Consider the following 14586-nt stretch of genomic DNA (forward strand, 5'->3'; position numbering starts at 1 on the left):
ATCTGGCTTCCCTCTGTCCACCATCCATTTATTTGCCAAATTTCAATATACATATATGATAGTATTAGGATTGTTAACCCATATGTACTGTGAAAGGGCCATTTATGCAAAGTCATCCCCACATGCTGAAGAAGCCAAGAAACCAAAGAACGAGGCAGACAAATCCACTTTGTTGTAAGGGGTGTTTTATTGGGGAAATTTGCACATAGAAGTATGATCTTGGTTGGCAGCAAGACAAGTAGATCTTTGTTACTCCTCAGACCCAGGGTTTGTATACCATAGGGAAGGGTTTATATGTTCCGGAAAGACATTTACATGCAACCACCCTGAAAAGACAAGAATGTTATATGTGTCAGTGCCTATAATTTGTGTAATAACATCAAGGTTGACATGTTCTTACAACAGAGATGGTAAATCAGGATGGTAAAGCAGAAGTCAGAATGTATTCATGGGTCTGGGATAGTCAGAAACCGACATGGAGGATTAGCATCCATGACGGCATCACTCTCGTGTCCACACCATACGCTCATGTGAAACAACTTTATCAACTAGAATACAGTTCCATGAGCAGTTCCGTTAGCCCTTGTCTTGCAGATGCCTGTCTCTTACTTCATTTCCACAGTGACTTAGGCAGTGCATCTTCCTCTTGCCCCATCACTGAGGTTGCAACATACATTTGTCATGTAGTTCAGGTGTCACAGACTGCATTCCTGCTTTAGCCCTAAGTTATTTGTAAACATCTACATACATTAAAGTTACTCTTGGTGCTCTAAAGTTCTGTGGGTTTTGACTGTATAATGGTATGCAATTCTTATTATAATATCATACAGAATAGTTTCATTAATACGGAAATTCTGTGTTAATGTGGGTTTATCAGTCATAACAAATGTGTTCCTCTGGTGGGGGATATTGATAATGTGGGAGGCCATGCATGAAGAATCACCATGTTTTCTTTCAGCTTGATTACTCATTTTTTAAATGATTTAATACTTCACTGTATAGATGTACCACAGTTTGTTTATTCATTCACTTATTGAAGGATATCTTATTTGGCTACTTATAATTATTGGTGATAATGGATACAAATAGTATAAATATCTGCATGCAGGTTTTTGTGTAAACATAAACTTTCCAATTATTTGGATAAAGACCTAGGAGTATCATTTCCAGATCATGTGTTAAGATTAGGTTTAGCTGCATAAGAAACTGTCAAATTCTCTTTTGCATTCACACAAATAGGAAACGAGAATTAACCTTGAACCAAATTCTTGTAAGCATTTGGTATTGTCAATGTTTTGGATTTTAGCCATTTTAATAAGTGTATAATATTATCTCGTTGTTATTTTAATTTGCAACTCCCTACTGACAAATGATGTTGAATGTACCTTCATAAGCATGCTTGTTATTTGCATATCTTTTTTGATGAAGTGTTTGCTCAAATACTTTAGGCACTTTTTAATTGGGTTGTTTGCATTCTTACTGAGTATTACAAGTTATTCGTATATTTTGGATACAACTCTTTTATCAGATATGTGATTTGCAAATATTTTCCTCCAGTCTGTAGCTTGTTTTTTCATTCTTTTAGCAGTATCTTTCACAATGCAGAAGTTATTAATTTTAATATATCCTAATTTATCAACTTTTTTATGAATCATGCTTTTGGTGTTGTGTGATATATATATATCATCATTATATATATTTTATATATTATATATATATATATATATGTATATATCTCATATGGGTTTTCTCCTATAGTTTCTTCTAGGAATTTTGTAATACTGTGTTTTTAATATTTAAGCCTACCTATGATACATTTTGTGTTAATATTTGTAAAGAGTGTAGTATCTATATCTAGATATCTTTCATTCTTATGGATGTCCAATTCCTCCAGCACTTTGTTGGAAAGAGTATCCTTGCTTTTCTCTATTGAATTGCCTTTGTTCTTCTATCAAATATCAGTTGATTCTATTTTTTTGTTTGCATTTTTTTTTTTTTTTTTTTTTGGTCCACCTGTTCTCTTCCATTGGTCTGTATGTTTATTCTGTCAAACAATACAACAGTGTTGTTTACTTAAACTTTATAGTAAGTCCTGGGTCAAGCATCCTGAGTCCTCTAACTTTATTCTTCTTCAGTATTATACTGGCTATTTATTTAAGGTCTTTTGGCTGTCCATCTAATCCTAAAAATCTGCTGGTATCTGCAAATAGCTTGCTGGGATTTTTATTGGAATTGCATGAATTCTACAAATCAAGTTGGGAAAATTGACATCTTAAAAATAGTCTTTCAATTCATGAATATGGTTATCTCTTCATATGTTTTGAACAAATTGTATTTTTCCTCTTGATTTTTAGCTTCATATATAAATTCTGTAGATACTCTGTTAGATTCATACCAAAATATTTTTCTTTTATTTTTTTATTTACTTTTTTATTTTATTTATTTATTTATTTTGAGATGGAGTCTCACTTTATTGCACAGGGTGGAGTGCAGTGGCGCAATCTCAGCTACTGCAGCCTCCACCTCCTGGGTTCAAGCAATTCTCCTGTCTCAGCCTCCCGAGAAGCTGGGATTACAGGCAAGCGCACCATGCCCGGCTAATTTTTTGTATTTAGTAGAGACGAGGTTTCACCATGTTGGCCAGGCTGATCTCAAAGTCCTGACCTCAAGTGATCACCCACCTCGGCGTCCCAAAGTGCTGGGATTACAGGTGTGAGTCACCACACCTAGCCACAAAATATTTTCCTTTTAGAATGTGTTATTGAAAATAGTATTATACTTTTAAATTTCAATTTCAATTTCTCATTGTTAATATGTAAGAATGCAATTTAATTTGCACAATAATTTTGTATTCTATGAACTTGCCATAATTACTTACCAGTTCCAAAAGAATTTTGTTTTTCAATTCTTTGGGATTTTATACACTGACAAAACACAAAGACAGTTCTCTTTCTTTTTGTTCATTTTGTAAGCCTTTATTTCATAGTATTTTGTTACTGTACTAGCTAATACATCAAGATGTTGAATGGTAATGGTGAATAGGGACATTCTGACCTTATTCCCAATCCTACAGGGAAAATATTCCATTTCTTGCATTTCTCCTTCTTTTTACTACATTACATGAGTTTTCAGTTTTGGGCTTTTTGTTTTTTTTTAATCCTAATTCTGCATTTTATCTCAGGCCTGTTGGGACAGAAAGAACAGCAGAGATCAGAGAAATCTCGGTTTCAATCACAACTTGGATCTCAGTCAAGTTAATTTCACTCTTTCACATTTTGATTTTCTCATCTCTTAATTAGAAAAAGAAAATTCCTACACCAGTGGGTTGCTGTGATAATTACTTAGAAAAACGTTTGAGTGAATATTTATTCATTTAACATTTTAATACCTACCTTTGATTTAGAACTTGTGCTAAATGCTTAGGAGATAACTTTGTGTAAGACACAGGTTCAGCTCTCAGAAAACTTGGAGGACAGAAGTCAAGGGCATAGTTATTTTCAAGAAACAATTGTAAGTGCTATGAGGGCTATAAATACATACAGTAAATTTTTAATAATTAGAAGCCATCATCTTCATTATCCCGTTTTCATCTTTGGCTACTCTTCCTCGATTGTCAAAAAGAACTATTAACGTTCTCTATTTTCTTTCCTACATGATATATTGGTTTTTGTAATACAAAATTAGTACAGACAGTTTTCCAATGACAGTCTCCTTAGTTTCTGCATGTTTCCATTTCTTCCTAATCTTTTCACATATATATCTCAAAATTTCAATACCTGAGATATGTGATGCCAACTTTTTTTTGGTGTCATGTATATTTTTCTTCCCATATAGTTCATATAATCTCTCTCTATATACATATAATATTCCAAAAAGCAGGGGTGCTAATTATATTTTTCTATAAAGCATACTAAGTATTTAATACAAGGCTTTTTTTGTAACATTGATGTTGATTATTTAGGTGTCCAGCAAGTCTTTATAAAGTCTGATATTATCTTGGACTCAATCTTTTGCATTTTTGTAAGGAATAAGAATATTAAATAAAGGCATGTTATTTAATATTCTTTAATATATACGTGGCTTATATATATGTGTATGTGTGTGTATGTATGTGTTTGTGTATATGTGTGTGTGTGTGTGTGTGTGTGTATATATGAGTCTGTATGGGAGCATCAGCCCAGATTTTGTGTTTTACAAAATGAAATCACTGACAATACCTTGGTCTCCCAAAGGACGGTGCTTTGTTACCTGGCAACAGCCTTTATGACACTCATGATGTGTTAACTAAATATAATTTCAGATCGGCTTCCAGGTATTGTCTGATTTATGAGCTGAGTATTTGAAACGGTTCATTTCTTCTTTCTATTGCATCTATTTTTGGGAGGAGGGAAGAAGCAGAGCTGTAAGGGGATAAAGCTACTGTATCCCCTTAGTAGTGGCAGAGCTACTGCCAATACAAACAACTGGGAGAACATTAGCAGAGGCCACCCTGAGGACAGTTATTTGCCCTTTTATGCTTCCTGCTGCCTGCAGTGACCAATGTACAATCTTGGTTTTAAAACACAAAGTAATTAGTTTTGCCCTTTCTCTCCTAACTTTCTTAAAAGTAAGCTAATGAAGAGGCAGCATTGGGAGGCAGTGGCTGGGCTTTGCATGTGTATGTGCATCTGCCAGGTGTTTAAAAAACACATTAAGTGCTGTTTTTGAGACTTTTTGGCAGTTTCTGCTGACTCTTTAGTCTCTCCAAAATGTTTTCTGCATCAGCAATTTTGTATTTGATTTGGAACATGTTCTAAATATTCTCCACCAGAGATTAGAAGGCAGACTTGCGTAGAATGAGTAAAGAAATTCAAAGAAACGATCTTTGAGGACCCCGGGATGCTGTTGTTTCTGTTACGGGAAAGCAGCATTTCAGGACACATTTCGCTACTGAGCAGCAATTACTGACCAAGTTTTCCTCATGGCCAATGATCGCTATGCCAAATGCTCTACAACATTTAGGGGATGTCATTTGCTAATTAAAATACATTTGCTCTGACTGAAATTTGTATTTAAGACAATTGACACGGGTTGTCTAGATGACTGCACCATTGATTTTGATACTGTTTTAAGGAATCACCTATTTATTTTTTACAGAAAAGGAAAAATAGAAATAGTTTCTGCCATCTGGGAATTTCAGTTTAGTTGGGTGGTCAGTTTTATAAAAGCAGTTTACCTATCTATTTTATAGGAAAAATAGTCACTATTTAATTCACCTATTTCTGAATCTGAGTCTTCCAGTATTTGAATTATTCTATGATACAAATATATTAACATGATTATTATATATAAGAATCCCTGTATAGAACATCAGATTGTGTGTGTGTGTGAATATCAAATTTCTATTATATGCCAGGGTTCTTTACAAATGTTAATTCTCAAAACAAAGCTTTTAATTGCTTGTGTTATTTATCAGCATTTTGCAAATTTGAAAACAGGCTCACAAAGCTTAAGTAATTTGCGAACATATGAAGCTATATGAATTTGTGGCTATTAGAGTTATTGGCACATTCTCTAACTTCAATTCCAATATTGTTTGCAATATTCAACTTCTCTAATGAGTCATTTAAGGAGAAATAATGAATATTAATTAGACAGATTGTACTTGTCCTGTTCAATAAAAGCATTTCTCTAATACGTACTTAGTTTATTTTAAATTGTTAGTGGATTTTGTGTACCTACAGTGCACATGTTTCACCTTCCTTTTCGCTTTTGTGTATGCAGCCATGTTTACATGTAGGTTTTATGATATAAATTATAAAATATATCTTCTCATATTTGTGCTTGCATTTGTGGGATAATGCAGCAGTAGGCTGAAAAATAAAAACATACTTTGTGGTATTATTCGATAAAAACAGTTTGTCCTGTATTTCAAGTTGCTTTGCATAAATTGTTATATATAAACTTATTTGTACAATTATAATTTTAATGTTGGTTTGAAAGTATGATTAGATGTCAGATTTTAAGAGTAACATAAGTATTTTTGAAACATGAAATTACTCAGCATATTGTCAAAATAAAGAAAACTTGTATTACTGAATGCTACTCACTTGCATTCAATAATAATAATAATTTCTAAGTCAATATGCACCAATCTTCATCAAAAAGTCTTATTTTTAAAATTCAAAATAAGTCAATAATCGTATACATCAAATTCTGGTTTGGCAATCTTGTTCTTTACGTATTATGTAGTCTTATTTATAGAAATTAAACTTTTGACTGAAAAAGGAAGTTTTTAACCTTGCCAAAATGAAGAGTTACATGCTATCTTAAAACACTTAGCAAGAGTCACCCGAAGCACACATTTTTCCAATTTCCTCCTAGTTATTTTTAAATGATATTATCTGTTCCACACAGTTTCTATAGAACAAGGGAAGCAATTCATCTGTAAGAAAGAGGGCAGTGTTTACATTTAGAAATGGATAATGATGGCAAAAGGCATGTGTAGAGCTATAAGGAAGAGATAACAAATAACTACCCCAGATGCAGGGGGAAAGGGTCAGTGTCTCAAATGGCTCTGCATAGGGGAAGTTTCCAGAAGACTGAAATCATGGAGCACACTATAAATGAAAGCCTTCAGCCCTCAGCATGCAGCTACAGTAAGCACTATGTAGACGACTGCCCAAAAACAGAGCAGTATGGACTTTCCAAATTGAAAATTACAGGATTTGTCCAAATGTGGTTCTTTGTTCTCATGCCATCATCTTTGTGATTTTTAAGTTTTATAGGCGAGTGACTGATATACTTCTATTGTGGAGAGAAAAAGAAACTCACTTTTAAAATTGATAATTTTAATTTAATTATCATTATTACTTTGATGTGTAATTTATTCATTTTATGGACAAGCAATGAATTTATTTTGAACCTGGTTTATTCACTTTCAATCTAAGACACACACACAAATGAATCATTTCTGTGCTGGCCACGGCAGCCTCCCAGCTTAGCTCCCAAATTCCAGGCAGTGATGGAGACAGAATCCTGGTTTACCGAGATCATATTTACCATTGTCTTGGAGTTACTTTTACATAACCTAAAACTTGTCATTTCTTAGAAAACAAGTATACGTGACATGGAAATAAGAAGAGGTATAAAAGTTAAGATTCCAAAATATGTCCACAATAATCATTGAGAAGAACTTATTTTTAAGAGTTGAGGAGTTTAATAACACTTTAATCCCTTTTAACAAATAGTCCTTTGATTTAAAAGTCAAGGACTACTCATTACAAGATATGGAGACTCTATGCCACCACAAAAGAGTTTTCTTTTTCTTGAAGAACAAAAGCAAAACCCAGAAGAAAACCAAAAAAAAAAAAAAAAAAAAAAAACAACAAAAAACGGTGTGTAAGTATAGTATTAGGAAACACTAATCATTCTTAAAAATCCTGTCTTTCAGGAAAGAGCGGTGACCATCAGAAGACAAACAGTAGGAGGATTTGGATTAAGCATAAAGGTAGCCTGCCTTTCTAGTCTATCCTTACAAAGGCCGTGCAATAAGGGCTGAACTTCGGTGCATTTCAATGTTTGCTGATTAATAATTAGATACGAATGGCTATAGCAGACTCCTTAATATTTGGACTGGGATGTAAATTAGGCAGGTCCTCACAAAATTCCTGCGAACTCTTAGCATTTGATTTAGAAAATTTAGCAAAGGATATGCGAACTTTACCTTACCATTCAATGTAAGTCATTAAATTTCTTTATCGGGTTTCTTCTGAAATGTTAAATATGATGTCGTGTGCATATCTTTCTTTCTCTTTTTTTTTTTTTTTTTTTTTTTTTGAGACAGAGTCTCTCTCTGTCACCAGGCGCCAGGCTGGGATGCAGTGGCGCGATCTCTGCTCACTGCAATCTCCGCCTCCCGGGTTCAAGCAATTCTCCTGCCTCAGCCTCCCGGGTAGCTGGGACTACAGGCGGGCACCACCATGCCCAGCTACTTTTTTGTATTTTTTAGTAGAGATGGGGTTTCACTATGTTGTCCTGGATGGTCTCGATCTCTTGACCTCGTGATCCGCCCGCCTCGGCCTCCCAAAGTGCTGGGATTACAGGCGTGAGCCACCGAGTTCGACCGCATATCTTTCTTTAACCAACTGTAGTAGGAAATGATGATCTTTAATAAAAGGAGCAATAACAATTTTTCACACTAATAAGCCCAAGAGTAAGTGAGACATTGTATTTTGTTCATCTTAGTTTTCATTTTTTAAAAGGAAATCAGTAAATTCAATTTTATAGTGCTAATCATATAGGATAGACATAAGGTCTGCATAGGCTTCATTTTAAAAGTGAACATATGCGTTCATTTCAATTTATTATCAAATATTAAAGGCTTTTATCTTTTCTATTATTGACTATTAGAGATGTATCATATCTGCAATTTATTATCATTGAAATGAAGGAGAAATTTTTAAAGGATGGAAGATTGAATAAATACTGAACAGTTAATCTCATGACTGCAATGACTTTATCAAACCTACATCTCTTCATAGATTAATAAAGTTTAATTTTATAATTCTTGGGTTATTCATTTGACTTAGGGTGAAAATCATTTATGTTTTCAAGTACACATTTCTTGAAATTTCAACACAACTCATGTCATATAGGTATGGAAAGCGAACTCTAAATGCTGTGAACGTCAGCTCTAGTTGACTTTGTGAAAATGACTCAGAGTAGAGATCAGTATCCAAGACTGTTGTATTGTCAATGATAAGAATATTGCTATACAGAGCATTAGCTTTAAAATATATTTTGTACATTCAGTTTATCAACGTTAAACTTTATCACCAGCTAAGACCAGGGAGGCATGCGGGACAAATTATAGGATGTGGAAAGCGTGCCATGAGAATTTCATCTCTCAGTAAATGAGACTTTTTGGTTTGCTTTTTTTTTATTATTTTTTTGCCAGACTGTTTATTGAGATTGCTGTAAAGAATTTAAAGGTACCACTAAAGATACTAGAAAATCCATAAATAAAATCTAATAATGAGAGCTGATTTTATCTGAAATAATCATTTTTACTGAACCAGGCACTAACTCTATTTCTGGTAGTAGAGCTTACGTTAATTTCGTGTCACCCAGAAATCTTCTTTTCCTTTTTTTTTTTTTTTTGTTGTTGTTTGTATTTATAATTTATAGTCAATTATACAATGCTATTTATTTTTACTAAAATATCACATTTTAACCTAGAGAGTTTTTAAAGAATCAAAAATTTTCCTAAATAAATCTTTTCATTTTATATTTTCATTTTCAATCCAAACCATTTTCCATTCAAAATATTGACCAAAAAGTGGTATTTTGGTCAATATAACTATGATTAATATCTTATATTGGAATTAACAAAAAAGAATGTTTTGCATAATTCTTATACACACTCTGACAAGAAATACAAACATCAATATTTTTATTTAGAATATTACCCATTCATCCTAAAGAAATTCCTTTTATGGCTTTTTATTTTTACTTCTCAATACTTACCTCTGAATTTCATTTCTCTATTTTTAAACTATCTTTTATTTGGATTATTTAAATTAAAATGTGATTATTCTAAATAGCAATGTTATTACAAAAATCTCTTTCCCCTGTCATATATGAATTAAATAAGCTACAGGGTTTATTTGTTAGCATTATTTTCCTTAGATCTGAGAATTTAAACACATGTATAAACATTTTTTAAAAAAAATCATTCTAGGCTAGAAGCAGAATTAGTATTTTAATGTTGAATTATTTATAGTTTTCAGAAGCAATTTGAGCCACTAATATAAGTATGCATATAAATACATAAATGCGTATCTTACCCTTTTGCTTAGTTAAGTAATCCTCACCGGCACATGCCCAGAAGATTCATGGTGAGAATTACTAATTAAAATCTTTACAGCCTCTACGTAATGTAGCAGAAGGAAGATGGTATGTTAGGTAACTGAAAAGTCATTTTCCAGTGTAGCTAAGATTCCTACAGTTGTTTGTGAATTGCACTGGACTCAGAACACATAGTATTTTAGTTTTATATCCAAAAACACTCTTCTTTAAAAAACTTGGCTAAAGGGTAACAAATGTCCTTTTTAGTCAGAACGCAATCAAATACTCTAACAGGTGCTGCTAGAAGTCAAATCCAGCTGGCCATGCCCTTCACTCCTGACAGATCTTGGCTTGGGGACTTTCCTGGCACAGTCACCACTGTGCACGGTGGTGATTCTCATGTCTCCCCAGAGCATGCACAGAGACAGCGTGGAGAGGCTTCTTTGGTAGGTTTGAGTCCACTGTTTTGTTGGTTAATATGTCTCAATGGCTGTGGGTAACATGATATCTCTAGCTACCAATGTCCACAAATCCCTGATGTCTGCTGCCCACATGCAATATTGCTGTCTCTCTCAAGCCCTCCAGCTAGAGTACCTTGTAGAGTGTAAGTTGGTGGGAAAATAAAACTTAGCATTTACCTTTGTTTTTCTTCTTTATATGAGACATGGTTCTGTAGTAGGAAAGGCCTCGGGAAACAGAGCCCTGGAACACCGAATGGGGGAGGAAGGAGTTTATTATTATTATTACCACTATTACAGCTGGGAGCCGAGCCATGGTTCCACATTACCCAGCTCGTCTAACAGAGGAACGTTCTGCCTTTATACAGGCTCATACTTTAGATATTACACGTGGAAGAATCTTAGGTTTACAGCCTTAGAAATTACATATGAAGATTTACAGCTTTAGGACTCACATGTGAAAAGGTTTCGGGTTTGATCTCGTTTTAAGTAAAAACAGTGCTTTCGGAGAGTTTCCCCAAGACTAAGCCTGCCACCTACAGGAAGGTGAATCAGAAGGCGCCAGTCCGTCAGCCTTTTCTTCTATTGAAATGCAGCATGACAGTCAAAGGGGAAGTTGATCCCAGATGCCTGGGTCCCCTTCCTCAGTTCAAACTTCTGGGACAAAAATATGTGCAGGTGGCTTGGAGGCTGAGGCAGTTCCGTGTCTCTGTGGTTTAATTCTAGGACTTTCACTCTTCCCTTGAAGGGCTAAAGCCAGTATAAGATGTAGAGCACATCGAGGAGGGTTCCCACCTCAAAAATTCCTGAAATCCCAAAGAATAAGAGGAACATATATACTTAGTAGAAATGAAAATAATATTGTAATAGCTTTACATATTTTAAATATGATTTAAATGAGTTCGAATCCTTTTTCTTTTCAAATTTTGTCCAGTTTTCTTTCTATTTTTCCTTAATTTTTCTCTTTAAATTTTTTGAAGTATATTCTTTGGAGTTTCTTACCCAGTCTGAGTCTGTCCTTTGAAAGTCATACTAATCAAATCATCTCCAAAAATGTTAGACACTGAATTTGGAACACAGCCACCCCAAAAGAATTCTGACATCAATTACATTGAGATTTAAGCTGGGAATTACTGATTTACCTTCATGGACATAATCATCCTTTAGATTTCTAAAATTCTATCATTTTACAAGAATGTTTGACCCTGAATAGGTAAAGACCAAAATTACCTATTTCTCCATGTTAATTTGAAATAATAAGAAAAAAACAAAAGCAAGAGCAAAGCCAGAAATGACGTCTGAGCACAGTGGCCAACGTTAGCTCATGCTGCACATGGATGACGAGGGAGGTGCCACGCCCAGGCTGACTCTTACTCTCGAATTCCCATCTCCCCGTTTTGATGAATTATTTGTCCTCAAGTTCTAGAGTGAAAAGAAATTATTTTTTAACCACCGGGGAGAATGCCCAGTCCTGGATTGTGCTACTTTCTCTGCCTTCCTGTCTTGTGCTAGGGTTATTCTTTCATTGCTGTTTAGCAAATACAAAAGGAGCAAATGAGTAATTGCTAATACTTATGCTCCACTTATTAAGTTCCTGCCAAAATGTAATGAGATGAAATTTGGAGGGCACGACACGCACATTTACATCTGGGCCTCTGTCGTCTTCAAGTGAAGCAAACTCCTACTCTAGACCCTCGAAGGAGAGAGCGATGCCACCTCCCTCTCTGATCAGAACCCTTGTAGGGCTTTATGCACCGCGCTAACTTCTGCACCCAGCCCTCCAGCCATCCTTGCTTACCCACGCTGTTCTTTCTCTCAGGTTGCCTTTGAGCGGCATCCTCACACCTGCTGTAACTTTGGTATTTTTTGAGAGTGATTTAGGTTTTTTCCTGCCTGTTATTATTTAACTTTCCTTGATTGAAACATCTCTCAAAAACCATACACTAGTGTTTTTTTTTTTCCCTTGTATTAATTTGTACATCAGTTAAAAAAATATATCAAACTCTTCTATTTACTTTTTACAAAAATTTCCACAGAAAGCCCTACATGAGATTCCCCCAAAACTGGACAAAAGAACCACTAAACTTTCAACTCAATTACACATTCTGCTGTCTGTTGTTAGGCAGAAACTGCCCCTTTGAAGCGGTAGATTCAGCAGGCTAGTGTCATCCAGCACGTGGCCTCAAGCCTGGCTGCTTTTCCCTGCTTGCAGCACCATTTCTACTGACATTTCCTGGTTCTTCTCCCAGCCCCACCAACTCCTGTCTCCTTCCCCTCCCAAGTGCCCAACCTCTGGTCTGGACCATCCAGAGCCTTGGCATTTATGGAGGCAGCAAACCACATTGCCATGTGTACCTATGCAACAATCCCGCATGATCTGCACATGTACCCCAGAACCTAAAGTACAAAAAATAAATAAATATAAAATAACGGTAATAGTTTCCTCAATTACATCTGCAGGAATCACCAAATTTTCACATCGTACGATCCAATATTATCGTCTTTTGCTTTATTCTTCTTATGGGAATTACCATAGGGATAATCATGTTAAAGCAAACCATCATCTTGTCCTTGTAAAGCTTTTATTTATCTCTCATATCTTTTAACATCCAATAGTATCTATTTGCACATTATTAAATTATACTTCTGATCATTGCCATTTGAAAAATTACCTTTGGGGGAAAGGATGTTTTAAATATTATTACTATAAAAATATTTTATGCAGTATTTTCCAACAAACACAACTTTCTTATGGAAATCATAAATTATCTAGATCCATTAAATAAATATATGCAATCAAAAGTGGTTTCTCTTCGGAAGCTTTAACACTGCAGCAATCAAAAATACAATTATAATCATTATTACTTTAAATCATCTTCTCATTTATAAATAATTGCTAATATTTATGCCCCACTTATTAAGTGCCAGATTCTGAGCTAAATACTTTATATTTCGTTTAACTTGCCTTTACTATTCAGAGAAGTAGATAACTATTGCTATTCTTTCCACAATGAAATTACGTGTCAAGAAGTTAAGTAATTCATTATTGTTACAAGCAGTAGAGTTGAACTTCAGTGCCCCGGAAGCTGATGACAAAGTCCTTACTCTTAATAACTATGCTTAGAACTATAAAACCTGGAATAAATTACCTCAAAATGCTCTACAGGGACACAAATCATGTTTCCTCTCTATGCTATTTACATTCTGGTTTATTTAAAACTGAAATAAGGCCAGGCGCCGTGGTTCACACCTGTAATCCCAGCACTTTAGGACGCCGAGGCAGGGGAATAACTTGAGGTCAGGAGTTTGACACCAGCCTGACCAACATGGTGAAACCCCATGTCTACTAAAAATATATTTAAAAAATTATCCAGGTGTGGTAGCGCATGCTTGTAGTCTCAGCTACTCAGAAAGCTGAGGCAGGAGAATTCCTTGAACTCGGGAGATGGAAGTTGCAGTGAGAGATCGCACCATTGCACTCCAGCCTGGGTGACAGGGCGAGACTCTGTCTCAAAGAAAATAAAAATAAAAATAAAATAAAATAAAACTCAAATAAATGGATCAAAATGACCAAGATAAAGTAAGCAATTGTAAGATAAAGGGTTGAGTACTAATTTTCCAAATAAAATATATCTTTATAGTAGGTATAATAAATGTACGCCTTTTAACTTGTTAGTGATGTCTGGGCAAAAATATTTAAATAACAACTGTTGTTATAAGTGCGTGGACGTGCTTGTGTACATTTTTCTGCATTCTGCTTCCCCTATTATTTTTACTCAAATCCGATTAGCTTGTTTTCACTAAGACAAAGTGATTATGTCCATTTCCATCATAAAAGTAGATAACAGGCAGACAGTAAAGTTTAAATTGAGGATTATGAATTAGTCCCAATAATTAGTTGAAACCACTGGTCAATTATCATTTCAAAGATTATTAATTTTTTCATTAAATAACTTTATTGAGATATAATTCCAATACCATACAATTTGCCCATTTAAAGTGTGCAATTAAATGGTTTTTAGTATATCCACAGATCTGTGCAAATATTGTGACAGTCAATTTTAGAACATTCTATCACCTCCAGAAGAAATCTTGTATTTATTCGTCACCATTTTATCCCCTATTTCCCCTACTTCAGCCCCAAGCAACGACCATTTCCCTATTTTAGACTTTCATATGAAGACAATCATATACCATATGAGAAATTTTTTGCCGTTATTTTTTGCCAAAATCAAGCTAGTATGTTGGCAGATAAAGGGAGCATCCAGAAGGATGATGGCACTTGCCCATATTCCTCCCG

At 34.7% G+C, this 14586-nt stretch overlaps 1 protein-coding gene across 3 annotated transcripts in view; it reads left to right on the forward strand.

The window, feature by feature from the left end:
• SNTG1 (syntrophin gamma 1) overlaps positions 1 to 14586 on the forward strand; it is a 758808-nt gene that overhangs the window by 461018 nt on the left and 283204 nt on the right. For 2 of the 3 annotated variants that reach the window (XM_064384170.1, XM_064384171.1), the window contains one exon: positions 7433 to 7489. The exons of the other annotated variant lie outside the window; for it this stretch is intronic. In XM_064384170.1, coding sequence (XP_064240240.1) covers positions 7433 to 7489 — 57 coding nt within the window. The remainder of the gene's footprint in view (positions 1 to 7432; positions 7490 to 14586) is intronic. 3 annotated transcript variants of the gene reach the window in all.

This window comes from Aotus nancymaae, unplaced genomic scaffold, assembly GCF_030222135.1.
Source record: "Aotus nancymaae isolate 86718 unplaced genomic scaffold, 86718_ANA_hifiasm-v0.15.2.pri h1tg000036l, whole genome shotgun sequence".
NCBI lineage: Eukaryota > Metazoa > Chordata > Mammalia > Primates > Aotidae > Aotus > Aotus nancymaae.